This window comes from Typopeltis vanoorti, chromosome 7 (assembly GCF_054136105.1).
Source record: "Typopeltis vanoorti isolate ZY-2024b chromosome 7, IOZ_Tvanoo_1.0, whole genome shotgun sequence".
NCBI classification, from domain to species: domain Eukaryota; kingdom Metazoa; phylum Arthropoda; class Arachnida; order Uropygi; family Thelyphonidae; genus Typopeltis; species Typopeltis vanoorti.
The window spans coordinates 98,043,045-98,065,523 of NC_143555.1; the positions used below are offsets into that span (position 1 = coordinate 98,043,045).

The 22,479-nt window shown below is 34.6% G+C and overlaps 1 protein-coding gene across 2 annotated transcripts in view; it reads right to left on the bottom strand.

Annotated features, from left to right (window-relative positions):
- The window catches only part of LOC150104892 (choline/ethanolamine kinase-like), a 210,467-nt gene that overhangs the window by 80,302 nt on the left and 107,686 nt on the right, over positions 1 to 22,479 (bottom strand). For both annotated transcript variants that reach the window (XM_090395413.1, XM_090395412.1), the window contains 2 exons: positions 7,740 to 7,798; positions 5,588 to 5,672 (listed from right to left, as the gene is read on the bottom strand). In XM_090395413.1, the coding sequence (XP_090251539.1) occupies positions 5,588 to 5,672; positions 7,740 to 7,798 (144 nt within the window). The remainder of the gene's footprint in view (positions 1 to 5,587; positions 5,673 to 7,739; positions 7,799 to 22,479) is intronic.

Below are 22,479 nucleotides of genomic sequence, written 5' to 3' on the forward strand. Positions count from 1 at the left end.
GAAAGGTTGAGATGTGGAGTCTGGTAGATAGAAAAAAGATGGGTGATATGATAGAAGTGCAAGTTCGTAAGGGATTGTTCTAGGATTAATATTGAAGAGGATTTTTCATAAAATAGAGAACAAAAGGTCATTCCTGGAAGATATAAGAAGAGCATGTGAGCAACAGCGTGAGAAGCAGGTTTTTTGCATAGAGTTGTAAATGATTGGAATGCAATGCCTGAGTGTGGTTTCTGCATAGAATTTGAATGTATTTAAGGCACGGTATGATGAGCTGTGTGTGTGTGTGAAAGAGAGAGAGAGAGAGAGAGAGAGAGAGAGAGATAAAGGGACCTCCAACAATGTTTAACTTCATGGGGGTCTTGGGATAATAATAAATATTAGTAACGTAAGTATAATTTTGCAACTGATCAAGTATGCTTTTATAACCAACTGTCATAAAGAAACCATCACTAGTGAGTTTAGCAAACATACCGAAATGAACTGACTGATGGTTAAACAAGTTTTTAAATATAAATTGCTTGATTGACCTTTGAAAAAGTTTCAGTACTCAAGATAAAATGCATTCTAGGATGTATTCTAACCCTAATACTTTTATAAAGAAGCCAAAATCTGAAAACAAATATTTACAAAATTTAAATATTCAAAATTCTCAAAAAATTGTAGTCCATGAAATTCATTGTCAACATTTTGCCAAGAGTTTTTTTTTTGTTGTTATGGTAGTGATGCATTTGTCATAGAAACAAATGACAAGTACTTGGACTCAAGATCTTAAGTCTTAGTAACATTTTAGAGGAAAACTTCACAATTACTGAAATATATATATAGAGAGAGAGGGATGATATGTCTACACTATATTTCTAAAAGAGTTTTTCAAATATTTTTCTCATATCCAATAAAATCATGTTGCTGTGCAAATGCTGAAAGTGATGTCTGGTACAAATCAATTGTGCAATTAAAATTATAGTAACCAAAGCATGTACATTACTGCCTTAGCCAAACAAAATATTTAATTACTCAAATATGCTGAGACAGACAGATATAGAACTCTTTCAAGTGAGGGGAATGTTCTTCTGCTGTCTTTATTTAAAATCTAAACCCAGTGTTTGCAACTTTACTTATTTGATGTCTGAACCCTATTCTGAAGACCACATGACAGATCTTCAGAGCAGGATCTGCAGTTTATCAAGTTCTTCAACAACCTACTATACTATCTTTTTTCCTTAATTTCACAGGTGGAATTAAGGAAAAAAAGAAAAAATTCCTCTATAATGTCTTGTTCGGATATTATAGAGGAATGAAGATCAATACAGATGATACGAGAACATATAGAAACTGCAACAACTGCCCCAATACTGAACTGACACCCACTCACATCTTTACCTGTCCAGCAATTACAGCAGCCTTGCAAGAAATAGATCCTAATTCTGAACAACAGCTCTATACAAACAAAATCATCGACATAGCCAAAGCAGTACAAGGAGCACACGGAAACATCTAAGACTCTTCAAAGGACAAGACAACAACAGGTGGAATTCCCAGTTAAAAAAAAAAAAAGACATCCTAATAAATTAAATGAACAGAGGGAATCCAGCCATCAAATCAATATACAAAAGTTTTGTCATCTTATGAAACTGGAATAACTTTCATCTTAGAGACAGAGATTAATACAATAATTCTGCCTCATTCCTCAATAAATATCCAAAAACTCATGATCATCTCACTGGTTTGAGTTGAATCACAACCAAGCAATTACAGCTATGAAAACAGTATATTATGGAGCATCATGAACCCAATATTCAGAAATCCTTAGATATGTTAGCTAATTTCATGAGTTTTCCAGTTGACTCTACAGGATGAAGAGCCAGAATTTGAGAGGAAAACCTGGAATATATCCAGATAAGATTAGTTAAACTCATCTTCAGTTGAAAAAACCTTAGAGGTTCTTCACATCCTAGACAGGATTTGAACCTAGTTCTTTTCAACTAAAGGATCTCACTGATACTGAATGAGCTGGAATGCACATTGGATATCATCCAATTTATCTTTCAAATAGATAAAAACTTGAAAAGATAAATCTGACTATACGAACAAGTACTTACTGTTTGTCTATATCAATAATAAATAAAATAAATCAGCTAACACCTTTTATTCCCTCATAGGCAGCAGGCAAGGCCTTGATACCCTATCTAGCTTTTTGAGACTGAGTGGACAGTTCAATCTCCACTGGTAACCAATCAGAGATAGCTGGCCCATATCTATCACTAATTATAGCAGCCACTGATGAAGAGGCTGGCAAACAAGTGCTGCCATCTCTTGGTACCTAACCTTAACAAGATATATCACTGTCTGAAATAATGTAGATACTACAGTCGATTATCTTGAGTTTACGGGATGAAAAACCAGAGTTTCCGGGAGGAAAAACCCGCTTGCCCATGCCAGAGATCGACTAACTCAGGAGCCGGTCAAAGAAAGGCTTAGAAAAAGTTCCTCCAGTCGGCGACTAGACTTGAACTTAAGTCAAACTTCAAGCAACCAAGCACAGAGGATGCAAGCACCAGTTCCACTGAGCTACACTGTCTACATTATTTCATTAAAAATCAGCTATTCTTTCTCCAAATTCCTATTTACACAAAAATAGGAATTTGTGTAAATATTATTTCCTCATGTAGCCTATTGCACTTCAGCTGAATTATAAGATCTGTTCATTGGATGTTGGGTCGGGGAGGGACATATCTGCACAGCAACATAAATCAAATATCTAACCAGAATTCATATTATTGATATCATAATTTCTTGTTGAAGAAGCTTAGGAATGGAGGAAAGAGTGCTGTAAAAGAAACTATTAGAGATGATAAAGGTGACATGAAAACAGGAGAAAAAGATATCATTGAAGTATGGAGTAATTTCTTTTAAAAATTGCTAAATGAAACAGGCAGTGATGACAGCACAGTGGTAAAAAAAAATTACCAGGCATGCAGTCAGGAATACATATCCATACTTGAAGTAGAAAAAGCCATCAAAGATTTGAAATGTGGAAAGGCAGCAGGAGTAGATGATATTCGACCAGAAATGCTGAAGTATGGTGGTATAAAAGTCTTACAGTGGCTGCACTGCATAGTTCAGAAGTCCTGGACAGAGGAACGAATTCCCAATGATTGGAGTAGAGCTCTCATAGTACCCATATATAAAAAAGGAAATAACACTGAATGTGAGAATTACAGAGGTATATTGAGTGATCCTGGTAAGATATATGCAAGTATACTTGAGAAGCAGTTGAGAAAAATTGTGGAAGAAAAGCTTGGTGAAGAACAAGCTGGATTCAGATCAACTAGAGGCTGTCAGGATCAGATCTTCGCTTTACGGCAAATAGTGGAGAAATCATGGGAATATAACAAAGACCTGTATTTAAGTTTTGTCGATCTGGAAAAGGCATATGACAAAGTGCCAATGAAACTATTCAAAACAATATAGTTATATGGTGTTAATGGGGCATGATATCAAGCAATACTTAGTCTTTATTTGAGTTGTAAGTCAGCAGTTAGAATTGAAGGAAGTACAGGAAGATGGCTTAATGTTAAATCTGGTGTGAGATAATTATGTACATTATCTATATGGATCACATTATGAAGGAAAGTGGTATTAAACATGATATCAAAATTGGAGATGCTAATGTCAGCTCTTTGCTTTATGCAGATGATGTTATACTTCTAAATAAATCCGCTACAAGTCTGCAAGATTCTGTGACTAAATTGAATAACTGTTGTAATAGATATGGTATGAAGGTCAGCAGTAAAAAGGCAATGAAAATAGGCAGAATCATTGAAAATGTCCACTGTGTTGTGAATGGAGAACCTGTGGAACAAGTAAAACATTTCAGCTACTTAGGCATAATTTTTACTGAAGATGGTAAATTAAATATAGAAATAGACAAAAGAATCAGCAAAGCTGGTATGGTGGGAAGTCAATTGAATAAATTCATATGGAATAAGAGAGAAATTAGTTGGAACACTAAATTAGCTATATATAAGAGTGTGTTCAAATCAGTTTTAACTTATGGATCTGAGAGCTGGGTCAGAAGTAAAACACTTGACCAAAGACTAGAGACCGCAGATATCAGAGTCCTGAGAAAGATTATAGGCGTGAACAGATGGAATCATTGGCAATATCATATTAAAAACGAGGATATTAGGAAAGAACTTGACATTGTCAGCATCGAGGAATGCGTTAGCAGAGCTAATCTCAGGTGGTATGGTCACTTAAACAGAATGGGCGAGGAAAGACAAGTGTTCTCTGCCAGGTTGGCAGCAAAAACGATCCAGAGGAAGACCAAGATATAAGTGGATTGATATGGTACCAAGTGCCTTAGACGATAGAAACATAAGATCTGATAATGTTGGAGTCTTGACAAGTAACAGACTGATTTGGAGGAAAATTGTAGATAGGAAGTTAGTAATGATGAAATTTTTTCATGTAGTGCTATCATATCCTGTACACCCCCTTGAGGGTACGTGGCAGGAATTTGATGATGATATCATAATAGAAAAACTAGTGCAGATGTCTCTAAGGAATGATTACTTGAAAATGACATTATGCTAGTAAACCAAATTTTAACAAAAATCATGAATTAGTCTTATTTCTTAATATTTTTTCCATTATATTTGCTTTGATTAAAGAAAATGACATTAATAAACTGGCAAAAAACAAACCAGCCAAAGTCACATGCTATTGCCATGGCATTGTTAATGTTTACTCCAAATCAGAAATAAACATCAATTATTTAAAAAAATGAAGTCTGATTTGATCATGAATTACTCAAAGAATGCAATATTACTATGTTGCTTTAAAAGCATAAAATAGACCATATATAAATTATGTACATAAACAAGGTTATGATGAAGAAAAGACCTTATTTGAGGTACAGTTAGAGGGTATATTCATAATAAGGGTAACAACTTAGATCTGAATGCGCAGGTTTGAACAGAAGTAGAAAAAAAATTTGGAGCCCATGTGGTTTTGCTCAAATAAATGAGAATAGAAGAAGGTTGATTTGATTTTGCTATAAAAGAAATGATGGAAAGACATTGCACATTTAGAAAATGCCAATTTGTGACATTTCATTTGGAAAAATTCCTTTGGGTTCAATGGGGAAAATTTGAAGAAGACAGGCATAAGAAAAGAAGAAAGTTATCAAGAATATGAGTGTGTAGATTTAATGTAAGAGCTATATAAGCTAAATAACTGGACTGAGAGCAATTGCAAATTCTATTATTGCCACTCTAGAATGGCAATAATAGAATCTAAATAATACATTATTTACATCCTTGGGTGATATGATGGGTTGTGGTATTTGCAAGTGGAGGGAAATTACAAATAGTGTCTCTTTTATCTAATATTGTGATATAAATTTTATTATATCACAATATTAGATATAAATTCATATAAATTTTATTATATCACAATAGACAACCATTTTACTGAATTTAATTTCTTACAAAGAAAATAAAACTATAATAAAATTTATAGTATGGTATAATTTTCTAAAATTTAGACATTTGATCACAGAAATACAGTACATATTTCTATTTACCTGTAATTATAGCTGCAATATTCAAAGTCTATGAAAATAACCTTCTCTTCAATTGAACCAGTCCCATCAGGTATAAGTATATTTCCTAAAAAAGTGCAACTCAAAATCAATTATAAAAGGAATTATAATAAATAGTGAGAAAAATATCAAGCAAGATGGGATTTCTTAAATTTTATTATATCACAATAGACAACCATTTTACTGAATTTAATTTCTTACAGAAAAAAATAAAACTATAATAAAATTTACATGTGCAAGTTTCCTGAGAAAACCATTACAATCTGCAAAACATCAGAACACTTTAAATTAAAGATGACAAGAAATTATATTCTTGGTTTCATCCTAAGCAAACAAAGTTTGCACATTATCAGAATATTAATGAACTAAAAAATATATTATTGCTATTGACACATTACAAACTAATACTGATGCCAAATAAAAAACTCAAAACCAAGTTTCCATTGCTGAAACACACACAAGTCAACTCTAAAGTTTGTTTCATAGGATGAACATATTACAAACTATTTCCTCAATATCCAAAACAGGTTCTCTCACTCAAAGTGCAATTTTTCCTTTGGACATCAACTCTGTACAAACACTGAATACTGTTCTCACATTTAGGATAATTCCCCCCTAAGAGATCCATAAAAATATTTAATTAAGTACAGAAGAGGGCAAGGCAATTAGGTAGACTGATGACCAAGTCATTTAAATTATTTTTTTTTTTTTTTGTTACATTCAGTTTCTGACGTTCTTATTTTTTTTTTTTACAAATACTTCCATATTGCTGTTCATCAGAATTATCAATGCCAGCTTAACTAAAAATCTCAAGATTTATCATTAGATTTGGTTTCAGATGATATTAGGAAAAAATAACTGGTTCATTGCCATGTAATCCAAAACATGGTTTTTAGCCATTTCAGGCTTTAGTAATGGTACTAATCTCTGACTGAGCGGTACAAACTACAGAGATTTGGCCTTCTGAGATGTAGACTGCACCTTGACACCTGTCAATGCTAATTCACTCTTGGATAGTTGTCTTTAGTCTCATGCCAGATGGCTGGGAAGAGGGACATATCCAAGGCTACTAACCAGTTATGCAGAGGACCTGGTTGCTGCAGAATGACTGAACTTTCATCTACTCAAATGGTGACCAGAACATAAGCTCCACCAGCATTTACACTTCTAAAGTTTAGTACTAGCACATCAGTGTGGCTTGGCTATCCTAAGAAGAATTTCAGTTCTGGAAGAACTACAATAAACAAAACTACAAGAACAAAATAAATCTAATTTTGTATGCTGCTACTATTTGCTATATTTCAAGCTAGCATCCCCCTGAGCTAACAAGATGCAAATCACTAACAATAAAGTAACTGTGGAAACAATTCAAAACTGTAATGGACAAAAGAAGTGACATCTTATCTAGTACTCTAGAGATTAAACAGAATAGTTTACAGCTACTGGTAAATTAATGTTGCTACATCTGTTGAAGATCAGGAAGTATTTCATTGCTGATGCTGTCTCCAAAACATGTATGTTACCATAATTACATGAAATCAGAACTGAGATCACAATGGATACTCATTCATGCAGAATTAAATAAAAGAAAACTATGGTACTACTAAGAAGCTGCTACAAGCCACCTAAGAAACTTTTCAAAGTCAGCATTAATAAAGCACTAAAGCATAGTTGCATTAAATTTACCAAACTGATGGAAGAATCACCTGCAAGCCTAACAGCAGTGAACTACTTGAAATCCAGCTCTAGCAGGCACTATGATACATTTTCTTTTATTCATTATAATTTTGAATTAGTTTCTCAAATGACTCTACTGTCAGTGCCTTATGTTGTGACAAGTGTTTTTGTGCTCTAAGGATGGTAGTTTGCAGCTTAACAATTATTTAATTTGTTCTGATGGTGTTCTGAGTTATTGATAAATAATTAAAATGAAGAAACTGAAGCCAGAAATATATTACACCACTTTTCACATAAATCTTGTCTCTCTCTCAAGATGGGAGACGAGTGTAAAAAAATAGAAAAGCAAACTATGATGAATGCTGTATCCAGTTCAATTCAGAGAAAGATAATCTGGGTAGTTTACACTGTAAAATTTGTTACTATTCTTATTTAAGAATAAAAAAATCAAACTTACCCTCCTGTAAATCATTGTGGCAAAATACCACAGGAGAATGAACTTTCTGAAGATAATCTCTGTGAAAGAAAAAGTGAATAACTGAAATGTCTAAATGAAATAAGTTTAACTTCTGCAAACTAAGTCATTTTTTTAATATAAAAGCTTTAAACTAGAAACTAAAAATAACACTGTTTTTATAAAGAAGAACAGTTTCATAACATCAACGTGATGAAGGCAAGTTTTCCCAGCTTTTCCCCTCTCTTGAGCATGGAAGAGAAGCTAATGCAGACATTATTACTGGATAATAAACAGCTGATTCATTGTTAATAACTTCTTTTTGCAAAATGTTATTTCGCTAAAATTTCTTTATAGATAACTTGCTTCTGAATGGGAAAGTATTGGGACATTATTACATTACTTTCATAAAAATTTCAAATTCAAAAAAGCACTCCCCCTCCCCCTGCCCAAATAAGCTCTTCACAACGTTTGATCAACAATACTCTACATTTCTGATTATTAAATATTCATCATGTACATACCAGAATCTAATTCAATTCACTCATAAGAAGGAAAACATCTTTACATCAAACTTGCCATCCCACTGTTCTCTGGCACTAATGTAGCACATTTTTTTGCCAAGTTAGTATATCATACTTGACAAAAATTCTTATTTTCATCCATATTTTATCCTAGTACAAACAAAACTGTGTATGATGTAATTTCTGCCAGTTGTGGAGAATACTATCAAGTAATCTCTCAATATCTCCATGAGCGCAAATATTAGGCAATGTACACTTCTTAGGCAGTGTGTTCTGCATAATGAGCTACTTTCATCAAGTAGTTATTCATGATGATACTTCATATATAAATGCTTTATTTATGTTAGGATAAAAACATGGAAGAATGAAAAATATAAATTTATCATGAAGTGCAATCCAGTACTGATTACTGATTATATAGCTTAGGCTATTTTGAAAAAATAGCATGAAAAGATCTGGAGAAATTCAAGCCGTCTGCTTTTGGCATCAAAGTACAGTGATGGCTTAGTTAACAACGGCCTCAGATAATGACGTGCTTGGTTAACGACAAATGGCTGTAAGAAACAAATCTCTTGGTTAACGACTCTCGATTATGTGAACCTCTATCCGATCTTAAAAAAAATGGAATTTTCTTGATCGCACTCAACCACCTGCGGGAAGACATTGTCGAATAGAGAACAGCCACACGGTATAGCTGTGAAGCTCAGATATGTTTGACCCATCGTAGCCAGCTGTTTACGTTTTCCGTTTATTGTTTCTTTTCTTGTAGTGCACTGTGCTTTATTTTTAAATTTGTGGTTATAAATTCGTTTTATGATGAAAATGAGTATTTAAGCATTTATTTTTTGTGTTGGTTCATATAGACAATAAATCGGTGGGTGCGTGTCACTGTTCGTTCGCCATCAAAAGGCAAAATGAAATCAAATCTGTATAATAATCGTTATATCTATAAGCTGCTAATCAGTGTATGTTATGGTAAGTGCAGTATCTAATATCGTCACCTTACAAGCAAAATGCACTAAGTCAAAAATTGCAGGTTTCGAATTTAACTGTTAACTTTTATTTCAAAAAGTTTTTTTTTTTTTTTTTGAACTTTTATTTTTATTTTCAGGTGACCATGTTCTTTGTATTCCTTGTCTTAGTGTTGTACAATTTGTAATAATACCGTATTTTGCGTATTTTTTTTTTTATAGAGTGAATTTTTTTTACCGTGTGACAAAATGGGTCCCAAAAAGAAAGCTAGTGAGGGAAAAAACAACAGAAAAATTTTCTCTATTGAACAGAAGAAAGAAATAATAGCAAAACATCATGAAGGTGTGAAAGTTATGCAGCTAGCTCGAATATATGAAACCAGTCATTCAATCATTTTGGCTAAGAAAGAACTTATGGTAGCTAAGGGAACTTCAAGGTTGAATGTCAGAGGGCTTCTTTTTAAGCAAATGGAAAATCTATTACTAATTTGGATCAAAGAAATAGAAATGGCAGGCGATACTACATCTCAAAATGCAATCTGTCAGAAAGCTAAGCAGATTTATCAAGATTTGAAAAAGAAGACTGAGATCAAGTTCTGAGGTAGATGATGATTTCAAAGCTAGCAGAGGTTGGTTTTGAAAACTTTAAAAAAAAAAAAAAACAGGAATTCATAGAGTGGTCAGACATGGAGAGGCAACTAGTGCTGACAAAGTAGCAGCAGATAAATTTGTTAATAGCTTTACAAGAATAATAGAAGGAGAATACATACCTCAACAAGTCTTCAATTGTGATGAGACTGGGTTATTTTGAAAGAAAATAACCAACAAGACATTTATCACAAAAGAAGAAAAAACACTTCCTGGGCATAAACCAATGAATGATAGATTAACATTGCTTTTAGCAGCAAATGCAAGTGGAGATTGCAAGGTAAAACCAATGTTAATCTACCACTCAGAGAATCCCCGAGCATTCAAAAAGTGAACTTTTTGAATATCTCTAAATCTAATCTCGGTGTTTTGTGGAAGTCTAACAGCAAAGCCTGGGTCTCAAGAATGGAATTTAGAGACTGGATTCGCGAAGTGTTTGGACCAACTGTCAAAGTCCATCTTGAGCAAAATAATCCGACTCTAAAGCCATTTTAACCTTGGATAATGCACCTGGCTATCCAACGGGTATACAAGAAGAGCTACCAGAGTAATTAGATTTTATCAAGATGATTTTTCTTCCTCCCAAGACTACATCTCTGATTCAACCTGTGGATCAGCTGATAATTGCAAATTTTAAAATAACTTTACACAAGGGCACTTTTTACCAGGTGCTTTGAAATGTGTGAGGCTACCAACGTAACCTTAAGAAAATTTTGGAAGGAAGAATTCAACATTGTCATAGTAATTAGGCTAATTGTAAAGGCTTGGCAAGAAGTAACAATGAAATGTCTCAAAGCAGCATGGAGGAAACTGTATCCTTTCTTTGGTAATGAAGAAACTTCAGATGAAGGACACAAATTGGTAAAGGATATTGTGGCAACAGCTCATGATCTTAACTTGGAAGTAGAGGAAGAAGATGTTGAAGAATTATTGGAGATGCATGACTGTGAACTGACTACTGACAAGCTAAAAGAACTTTTCAAGAAGCAATGTGAATAAAAGGAAATGGAAATTTCATCTGAAGATGAGGATGGAGAGAAAGAACAAATTACGACTGATGAAATCAAAAATGTTTTGGCAAAGTGGGAGGAAGTTCAAAATGTTGCTATGAAATGGAATCTAAACAAATCTGAGGTTAACAGAACTGCAGATCTATTTAATTAAAAGTCCATGCAGTTTTTCAGAAACATTTTAAAAAAGAGCAGAGGCAAACAACCCTAGACATGTTTTTTTTTACAGGTCCATTTGCCAAAAAACTCCGAAGTGAGCCCAATTATCCTTCTGGTGAAGGTTGATAATTAAAAAACTGTTTTCATGAACAATTCATTTTATTAATGTTAATTTTTTGTAGCAAATGCATATAATGTATAATAAATAAATGATATTTACCATATTTTTATGACATTTTAAATGAGTTTTATCTGCATTTTTAATACGTACTATGGTTGTGGGGAGGAGCCAGAACAAATTAATCTATTTTCAATTAAATCTTATGGGGAATCGAGCCTTTGATAACGATGGTATTCCGTTCCAGGATTACCGTCGTTAACTACGGCATCACTGTATTTAAGTGGATTTTACAAAAACAAACTTTTACACAGCTCTTGCCATGACTATTTTTTGGATACGAACTAAACAAAGCATTACATAAAAGAACTGTGCAAATGATTACTTTAATTAGTAGACAGAAGAACAAAAAAAATTTTATAATTTTTATACACACACAGATATCCCTTGCTTAATGCAGGATTTGATTAATAAGGCAAAACTAATTGCAACAATCCCTTGATATACGTGGCAAGAGTTTTAATTAACGTGCCTTTAAATGTACTGAAATTCCACCAAATACGACATCATTGCTACAAACCATGGATGTCATGGCAACTTTCAAAGCCTATTTTCTTAAAAAGACATTCTCAAAAGGCAGTAGAAACAACAATGGGAGAAAACACGATTACCCTCTAAGAATTTTGGGAAAATTTTAACATTAAACACACAATTGAAAACATTCATGACCTGTGGTAGCAAGTGTCTTCCAGCTGCATGAGAGCTGTTTGGAAAAACCTGCCAGAACAAGCTAATGACTTAGGTGGTTTTCAAAATTCTGTGAACAATATGGTTGAAGAAATCGTTGCAATTGGTGAAGACCTTGATTTTGATAGTGTTGATGCAGAAGATGTTAAAGAATTATTAGATTCAAATTGAAAAAATTTCAGTGACAACGATCTTCTTGAAATTGAACAACAACATGCATATAAAGACAACGAACAAATGAAATGTGAAGATAAAGTTTCAAAGAAGATAACAATCAAAGAACTGGATGGAATATTTCGCAGTTTAGAATCACTTAAGCAGCAAGTATTGGATGTGAATCCAGATGTTAATCAAAGAATGCTTGTTTGCCAAGGTCTAGAGAGTCATTTTGCTTATTATTGTAGAACATTTGTTGCAGAATATTTCCTATAAATATTTATTTATAGGAAAAAACAAACTTTTCAAAACAACTCTTGATAACTTTATTTTGATAAAAAGTTGCAGTAACTAACGTAGGTACAAACATTTATTAAACATTTACTTTGCTCATATTTTATATTAGATAATACAAAAGGAGGAGGGAAAAACTTGTAAGAACCAAGAGGCTTAGAACAAATTAAAGTATAACTGGTTAGGTTGTGAACTAACATCTCCTCTTAGATTTCATGAATGAATCATGAACTTTACAGCAAGTCATTTTTGAATTTCTTTGCCTATTTAACATAATTATATTATGTTAAATAGGCAAATTATGTTAAATAATATTTAATAAGATGATATATAAATAATTTAATAATTAAATTAATATATTAATTATATATACACACACACACACACAGGTATCCCTTGCTTAACGCGGTGAAATTAATTGCCGCAATGCCTTGATATACGCGGCAAGAGTTTTAGTTAACGTGCCTTTAACCTGCAGAGCTCACAGCTAATCTGACAGATACATGCAAAATGTTTAATATAAATATTCTTACACAATTCAGTGTATAGCTTGGAGGTCATGCAGAGTTGTGCATTCATATGTTACGAGTGATATTCCGCACTGTTTTTTGCTGTCAGTTTGGTTTAACGTTATGTAAAGGTTTGTGATATTTGACAGTAAATTGTATCTGAGAGATACTGCGACCTCCGATGTCAGTATAGCATGGTTTGTTTTTTTTATTCTTTGTTCAATAATTTCTAGATTGTAACTGAAAATAAATAAACCATCTATTTATTTATTTATAAATAAATAAATAGAGAGACAAAGGCTTATTTATCATACATGTCCTCTAGGAACTGTGCTTTACATTATATGGAAAATACTAAAGAAAGTGATCTGGAGCTTACTCCACCTTTACTACAAGATGCCCATTGGTTGCTTATGCATGCATCCGTCCGATACTTTTAATTTCTATGTATTCGGTACGAAACTCTTCTGTATTTGGCTATGAAATAATGTTGGATTCAATATTAACTAAATCTGCACCATCATGTATTATATTTGAAGCAGTGTTTTTTCTTTATGTTTCATTGCTTTTTTGCCAAGGTCTGGAGAGTCATTTTGCTTGTTATCGTAGAATTTATGCCGAAAAGAAAAAAAAATTAAAACTGTTCAAATGACTCTTGATAACTTCTTTTGATAAAAAAAATTGCAGCAAATAATGTAGGTACAAGTATTTATGAAACATTTACTTTGCATTTTTTTTTTATCTTTCCTAAAAGAGTACCATATAAAACGAATTATTAATACAGTAATCGATCATGGACGAATTGTAATTTTTACCATTGATTATTCGATTTTATTAACGCGATTTTGATATAAGCGATAACATCGAGGGATTAATTAACAGCATTAATCGAGGGATACCTGTGTGTGTACAGGTATCTCTTGATCTTCACTAAAAATAGTGCCTAAGTAACTGAAATGTTTCACTTGTTCTATAGGTTCTCCATTCACAATGCATTTGATATTTTCAATGCTTCTGCCTCTTTTCGTTGTCTTTGTCTTGTTATTGCTGACTTTCATACCATATCAATTACAACAGTTATTCAATTTAGTCAGGGAATCTTGCAGACTTGTAGTGGATTTATTTAGAAGTATAACATCACTCGCATAAAGAAAAGAGCTGAGATTAACATCTCCAATTTTGATAACAGGTTTAATGCCACTGTCCTTCATAATGTGATCCATATAGATAATGAACAACAGAAGGGGATAATGAACATCCTTATCTGACACCAGATTTAACATTAAACCACCTTCCTGTATTTCCTTCAATTCTAACTGCTGACTTACAACTCAAATAAAGACTAAGTAATGCTTGATATCATGCCCCATTAACACCATATAACTATATTGTTTTGAATAGTTTCATTGGCACTTTGTCATATGCCTTTTCCAGATCGACAAAACTTAAATACAGGTCTTTGTTATATTCCCATGATTTCTCAACTATCTGTCGTAAAGTGAAGATCGGGATCCTAACATCCTCTATTTGGCCTGAATCCAGCTTGTTCTTCACCAAGCTTTATTTCCACAATTCTTCTCAACCATTTCTTAAGTATACTGGCATAAATCTTACAAGGAACACTCAGTACCTCTGTAATTCTCACATTCAGTTTTATTTCCCTTCTTATATATGGGTACTATGAGACCTCTACTCCAATCACCTGGAATTTGTCCTTCTGAACTATGCAGTGCAGCCACTGTAAGACTTTTATACCCCCATACTTCAGCATTTCTGGTTGAATATCATCTACTCCTGCTGCCTTTCCACATTTCAAATCTTTGATGGCTTTTTCTACTTCAAGTATGGATATGTATTCCTGACTGCATGCCTGGTAATTTTTTTTTACCACTGTGCTGTCATCACTGCCTGTTTCATTTAGCAATTTTTAAAAGAAATTACTCCATACTTCAATGATATCTTTTTCTCCTGTTTTCATGTCACCTTTATCATCACTAATAATTCCTTTTACAGCACTCTTTCCTCCATTTCTGAGCTCTTCTTCAACAATCTCTAGAATATCTTGCCACTGTCCTGATATTTATTTTCTATGTTCATGCCAAAGTTCTCCCATGACTTTTGTTTAGCCAGTTTTACACAGTGTTCAGCTTTCTTATATTTGTCTCTGTATTCTCTAAGAGCACAAGTTGACTTATTTGCCAGGAGCTTTAGATATGCTTTCTTCTTTTCCATCACTGCCTCTTTAACTTCCTGTGTCCACCATGGAGTTCTGATTTTTTCTATTCTTGCAGACAAACTTGCCACATGCCTCTCTGGCTGAATCAATCAGCGTTTTCTTCAGGGCTTGCCACTGAATCTCCAAGGTTTGGTTCCTCTTGAATAATATTTGCATATTATAGTCTACAGTTAACATCTGAGAGCTGCTCAACTTTTATTCGCTTTAAAACTTTCTTAAGTGTTATTCTTTTCAATATGAAATTCAATTTTTTTCCTGCTCAAGACTAATCCAATTTCAAATCCTGTGTACACTCTGGTGTCCTGCACAAGAGGGAAAATATCGCTGTCAGCAATAGCATAGTCAACGAGACTTTTCTTATTCCTTGCCTCTTCTCTCTCCCTGTGAATTTGTGCACATTTTATGTTAGAACATGGTGTTAGTAATAATCAGCCCATGTGCAGAGCAGAAATCCTGATGGATTTCTGCTCAGGAATTTGTTCCCAAAATATTTTTGTATGTCTGACAATCATTTCCTACTCTGCTATTTAGATCCCCATCAAGGACCAACTTTTCCTTTTTCATTGTGTCAGTTGCTTTCTCTAAAGCCTCAAAAAAATTCCTCCACTTCTACCTTAGTAGAACCTTCTGTGGGACCATAGGCACAAATAAGTCTAATTGTCCAGTTCCCCATTCTCATATTTGCCCACATCACTCTACTTGAGACTGCCTGCCATTCAAGAAGATTAGCCTCGTATTTAGTGTTGAATACTATGGCTACTCCTTCTTTCCTTGATTGTCACTGCCTGAATATAACATTTTTTTATTTATTGCTCAGAAAGATCTCACCAGTTTTTGCCTTTTTTGTTTCAGTCACTCCTATTATGTCGATCTGGTACTTATCTAATTCCCCAGCTAGCTCCATTTCTTTGCCATTCAGGCTTCTTGTGTTGACTGTACCAATCTTAAACTCTGGTGATGTTGAGTTGGGATGGGTTTTAGGATTTGTTCCAGTAGCTGACTTTTCGCTGTTTGCCCTAACGAAAACAACGGGGGTCTTGTTTAATCTGGCAATGGCCCAGCCGCCATGAAATTCTGTAATGTTGTACCATCATCTGAAATTTTTGTTTAAGCCAATAAGAATACAATTTGGTTGTTAAGTCCCAAATTGCCATCCCATCCTCGTCCGTTCAGTATCCAAGTAGATACCTAACAGGGTGCACCACGAGAAGGTGAGGATTGGACATTAGGTCAGAAGCCCTGGTCGGTTCTCTGCATTCCTTTGAAGGCTATGTGGAGGTCTCCTCTCAGTTATACAGCTTTGACCCTTAAGCACCCCATATAAAAGTATTCAGGGGTGCTTAGGGGTCAAAGCTGTATAACTGAGAGGAGACCTCCACATAGCCTTCAAAGGAATGCAGAGAACCGACCAGGGCTTCTGACCTAATGTCCAATCCTCACCTTCTCGTGGTGCACCCTGTTAGGTATCTACTTGGATACTGAACGAACGAGGATGGGCTGGCAATTTGGGATTTAGCCGACCAAATTGTATTCTTATTGGTTAAACCAAAATAAAAAATGATGGTACAACATGACAGAATTTCATCCCGGCTGAGGCGTCGTCCGGTTAAACAAGGCCCCCGTTGTTTTCACCAAGGAACTAGGGCGAACAGCGAAAAGTCAACTACTGGAACAAATCTGAAAACAAACCCCAACTCAACATCACCAGAGTTAAAGATCGGTACAATCAATGTTAAGAAGCCTGAATGGCAAAGAAATGGAGCTAGCTGAGGAATTAGATAAGTACCAGATTGACATAATAGGGGTGACTGAAACAAAAAAGACCAAAACTGGTGAGATCTTTCTGAGCAATAAATACAAAATGTTATATTCAGGCAATGACAATCAAGGAAAAGAAGGAGTAGCCGTAGTATTCAACACAAAATACGAGGCTAATCTTCTTGAATGGCAGTCAGTCTCAAGTAGAGTAATGTGGGCAAATATGAGAATGGGGAACTGGACAATGAGACTTATTTGTGCCTATGGTCCCACAGAAGATTCTACTAAGGTAGAAGTGGAGGAGTTTTTTTGAGGCAACAAACACAATGAAAAATGAAAAGTTGGTCCTTGTTGGGGATCTAAATAGCAGAGTAGGAAATGATTGTCAGACATACAAAAATATTTTGGGAAAATTTGGAGAAAAGAGCAAAGCTAATAATAATGGCAAATATCTGTTGGATTTCTGCTCAGGACATGGACTGGTTATTACTAACACCATGTTCCAACATAAAAATGTGCACAAATTCACATGGAGAGAAGAGGCTAGGAATAAGAAAAGTCTCATTGACTAAGTTATTGTTGATAGTGATGTTTTCTCCCTGGTGCAGGACACCAGAGTGTACAGAGGATTTGAAATTGGAAGTGATCACTATTTAGTCTTGAGCAGGATAAAATTGAATTTAATATTGAAAAGAATAACATGTAAGAAAGTTTTAAAGCAAATAAAAGTTGAGCAGCTCTCAGATGTGAACTGTAGACTAAAATACACAAAGATTATTGAAGAAAAAATGAAAGAGTTTGAGAACAGGAATCAAACCTTGGAGATTCAGTGGCAAACTCTGAAGAAAACATTCATTGATTCTGCCAGAAAGGCATGTGGTGAGGTTGTCTGTAAGGATAAAAAAAATCAGAACTCCCAGGTGGACACAGGAAGTTAAACAGGCAGTGAAGGAAAAGAAGAAAGCATATTAAAAGTTTCTGTCAAATAAGTCAGCTTGTGCTCTTAGAGAATATAGTGACAAATGCAAGAATGCTGAACACTGTGTAAAACTAACTAAACAAAAGTCATGGGAGGACTTTGGCAAGAATATAGAAAAAAAATATCAAGAAGGTGGCAAAATATTCTGGAGGTTGTTGAAGACGCTTAAGAATGGAGGAAACAGTGCTGTAAAAGGAATTAGAGATGATAAAGGTGACATAAAAATGGGAGAAAAAGATATCCTTGAAGTATGGAGTAATTACTTTGAAAAACTGCTAAATGAAACAAGCAGTGATGACAGCACATTGGTAAAAAACACTGACCAGGCATGCAGTCAGGAATACATATCCATACTTGAAGTAGAAAAAGCCATCAAAGGCTTGAAATGTGGAAAGGCAGCAGGAGTAGATGATATTCGACCAGAAATGCTGAAGTATGGTGGTATAAGAGTCTTACAGTGGCTGCGCTGCAATGTTCAGAAGTCCTGGACAGAGGGACGAATTCCCAATGATTGGAGTAGAGCTCTCATAGTACCCATATATAAAAAGGGAAATAAAACTGCATGTGAGAATTACAGAGGTATTTCCCTACTGAGTGTTCCTGGCAAGATCTATGCAAGTATACTTGAGAAACGGTTGAGAAGAATTGTGGAAGAAAAGCTTGGTGAAGAACAAGTTGGATTCAGGCCAAATAGAGGCTGTCAGGATCAGATCTTCACTTTACGACAAATAGTTGAGAAAGCATGGGAATATAACAAAGATCTGTATTTAAGTTTTGTCGATTTGGAAAAGGCATATGACAAGGTGCCAAGAGAGAAGCTATTCAATACGCTGCAGTTATATGGTGTTAATGGGGCATTATATCAAGCAATACTTAATCTTTATTTTGTAAGTGAGCAGTTAGAATTGAAGGAAGTACAGGAAGATGATTTAATGTTAAATCTGGTGTGAGACAAGGATGTACATTATCCCCTCTGTTATTCATTATCTATATGGATCACATTATGAAGGAAAGTGGTATTAAACATGATATCAAAATTGGAGATGTTAATGTCAGCTCTTTGCTTTATGCAGACGATGTTATACTTCTAAATAAATCTGCTATAAGTCTGCAAGATTCTCTGACTAGATTGAATAGCTGTTGTAATAGATATGGTATGAAGGTCAGCAATAAAAAGACAAAGACAATGAAAATAGGCAGAATCGTTGAAAATGTCAACTGTGTTGTGAATGGAAAACCTGTGGAACAAGTAAAACATTTCAGCTATTTAGGCACGATTTTTACTGAAGGTGGTAAATTAAATATAGAAATAGACCATAGAATCAGCAAAGCTGGTATGGTAGGAAGTCAATTGAATAAATTCATATGGAATAAGAGAGAAATTAGTCGGAACACTAAATTAGCTGTATACAAGACAGTGTTCAAACCAGTTTTAACTTATGGATGTGAGAGCTGGGTCAGAAGTAAAACACTTGACCAAAGACTAGAGACCACAGATATGAGAGTCCTGAGAAAGATTAGAGGCGTGAACAGATGGCATCAATGGCAATATCATATTAAAAACGAGGATATTAGGAAAGAACTTGACATTGTCAGCATCCAGGAATGTGTTAGCAGAGCTAATCTCAGGTGGTATGGTCACTTAAACAGAATGGGTGAGGAAAGATTAGCAAAACAAGTGTTCTCTGCCAGGTTGGCAGCAAAATGACCCAGAGGAAGACCAAGATATAGGTGGATTGATACTGTACAAAGTGCTTTAGACGATAGAAATATAAGATCTGATAATGTTGAAGTCTTGACAAGTAACAGACTGATTTGGAGGAAAACTGTAGATAGGAAATTAATAATGATGTAATTTTTTTCATGTAGTACTATCATATCCTGTACACCCCCTTGAGGGTACATGGCAGGAATTTGATGATGATGATAAACGTATTGAAGACATTAACTGCATTGTGAATGGGAAACCTACAGAACAAGCATTCTGGTACAATTTTGGTGAAGATGACAAATTAAATATGGAAATAAACAAAATAAGCAAAACTGGTGTAGTAGAGAGTCAATTAAATTGTAAATATGGAATAAAAGAAAGTAGCTAAAAAAAACTAGCAGTATATATACAAGAGTGTTCAGACCAATTTTAACTTAACTTATGGACCTGAGAGAGTTGAGTTAGAAATAAAACATATGGCCGAATCATATAAAAAAATTAAGATATTAGGAAAGAATTTGACATTGTTAGCATTTGAGAATGTGTAAGTAGAGATAATCTAAGGTGGTAATGGACTTAATGGGAGAGGAAAAGTTAGCAAAACTGGCATTCGTTGCCAAGATAGCAAGAATAGGACTTCAGGAAGATGATCCACATGGCATTTCATAGCATTTATAATGGTGTCCAGGAGTGGTTATTACTACTCCTGGACACCATCATAAATACTACGAAATCTGGCTAGCCTGTCCATATGTATAATAGTCTCTTCTTGATGATAATGCTCATCCTCATCTCATTGATGAATATTATCATAAATGTCTCTCCCTATCACGCCTGCATATGGATGAACAGAGGATCCAGGACCTCATCTCTGTAAGCATTCATCGTTTCCCCCACATCACACTACTTCCACCAGAAGAAGTCCCTTTTACATATATTAGAGGAATGATAATGCATCTCTGGTTCACTCCTGATCAGAGCATGCCTGGTATTTGTAGAGCAAAGCAGGACTCATCTGTAAACAATACCAACCAACTGGTCTTGGGTGCAGTGCAAAGGCAAGCAGATTACTGGTGGGCTAGTATAAAACCCACCTTTGTGAAGCTTTCTGCATGGAGTGGAAGCAGTATCAATGTCTCTGTAGCTGGCAAGCAGATAATCAGAGATATCAGTCACCCACCATGGGTTAGGCTGTGACCTTCCTTCGCTGTGTCTATGATTATCTGTTGGAATTGGTTCCATAGTCTATGAACCACAGAACTTGCATGCCACCATCTGGCTACCGCCACTAGTCTTATGATAACTTGAATCCTGAATTCATTGGTTAAATGATGTCTTGCAGTCATATCAATCAATTCTGCTCATGAAATATCCTGTTTTTACTCCAGACATGAAATGGAAAACCACTCCCAAATGCCTGCTTTCATGTCATGGTTCATTTGTATATCCCACTGATAGTACCACTCATTCGTATATGATAACCAGACTCACTTTTCACATAATGTACCTGATTTTTTATGTGTCTTCCCCACCCCACCTGAGTTATTGCAATTTTTCTTTCTTTCTTAATTTATGGAAACCACTGTAGAAGGAAAGATGGAAATACTTGCAGAAGGTATCATGCTTATAAAATGTAAATGCATCTTGAAATAAAAATATTCACAGTTGTGAATAAGCTGAACCTAATAACATAAGATACTAATGTTGCATGTAGATTTTCAACCAATGAGTATAAATCATGGAAGAAAAACACCGGATTTATTTGGCCATAAACAATATATGATGAAAACCGACTAATTTTGCTGCTAATACTTGTAACCTCTGGGCTAGAATGACATAAATACAATAAAAGTTTAACTTGAAATATAACATTACTAAAACACACAAAAACACGTAGAAACTGTTACAACATAAGTTGGAATGAAACCATGCAGGACATGGGAGCTGGCATGAGTTAGCTATTGTTGTTTAGCATTGTGCATAGTTGGCCACGAATTAGAAGTTCAACATGCAAAAAGATCTGATGAGCGATTTCCAAATATCATACAGGATTGATCTTTGATTTCTATTGAGTGTGCCCTCTAAACTGATGACAATAGAAGTATAGAATTTGGCCTCTATGTAAAGCATGGAACTCTTATTCTATTCAGTATTATGGTGCATGTGGATGTGGAAAAATGAAAAGCCGAGCCCGAGTTGTCTGTTATTACTGACATCTCCGATATGTTCTGTCTGTTTTATTTCCAAACTTCTAGAAGTCTGCCCTTACATAGGACAGACTTCTAGAAGGCCACAAGAACATGGAATATTATAGACTCCAGGATGTTTGTAGAAAGAGTTCTGGTCTTTAGGCAAATGCAGTAAACCTTGTACAGAAAAATAGACTTGAAAGCCACTCTTATGTCACATGATTTGAGGAGACTAGCAATCTTGAGTGAAAGTCTATCAATGTAAGGGATAGAAACTTAAGTCCTGTAGTGAATGTCAAGATTTTGCTGTGGAGTAGAGAATGGCAATTTTTGGATGAATTTCTTTGAACATCTGTTGCAAAGAAGTAGTTGGAGTAGAGTTTGTAATTCTTCATCTCTTATGATAGAGCCCCCCCCCCTTTTTTTTTATGACATATGGTCAGAATGAGTGCAGTTAACCTGTATGATTGGGCTTGCAGTACACACCAAGTGAGAATCTTTCAGCTTTTTTGGCAATTAAAAAATTTAGGAAAAGTAGTTTTCCTTCATTTTACAGTTCTGAAGAAAATTTTATTTTTTGGTAGAAAGAGTTGATAGATGAAAGAAAATTGTGTAACTCAGCAACACTATTCCCAGATGATAAAGACATCTATCTCCATCAAATTGAAAGTTTACTGTTTATAGATGTAAGGAAATGTTTTTCCAAGTTTTCCATGAATAAATCGGTACAAACA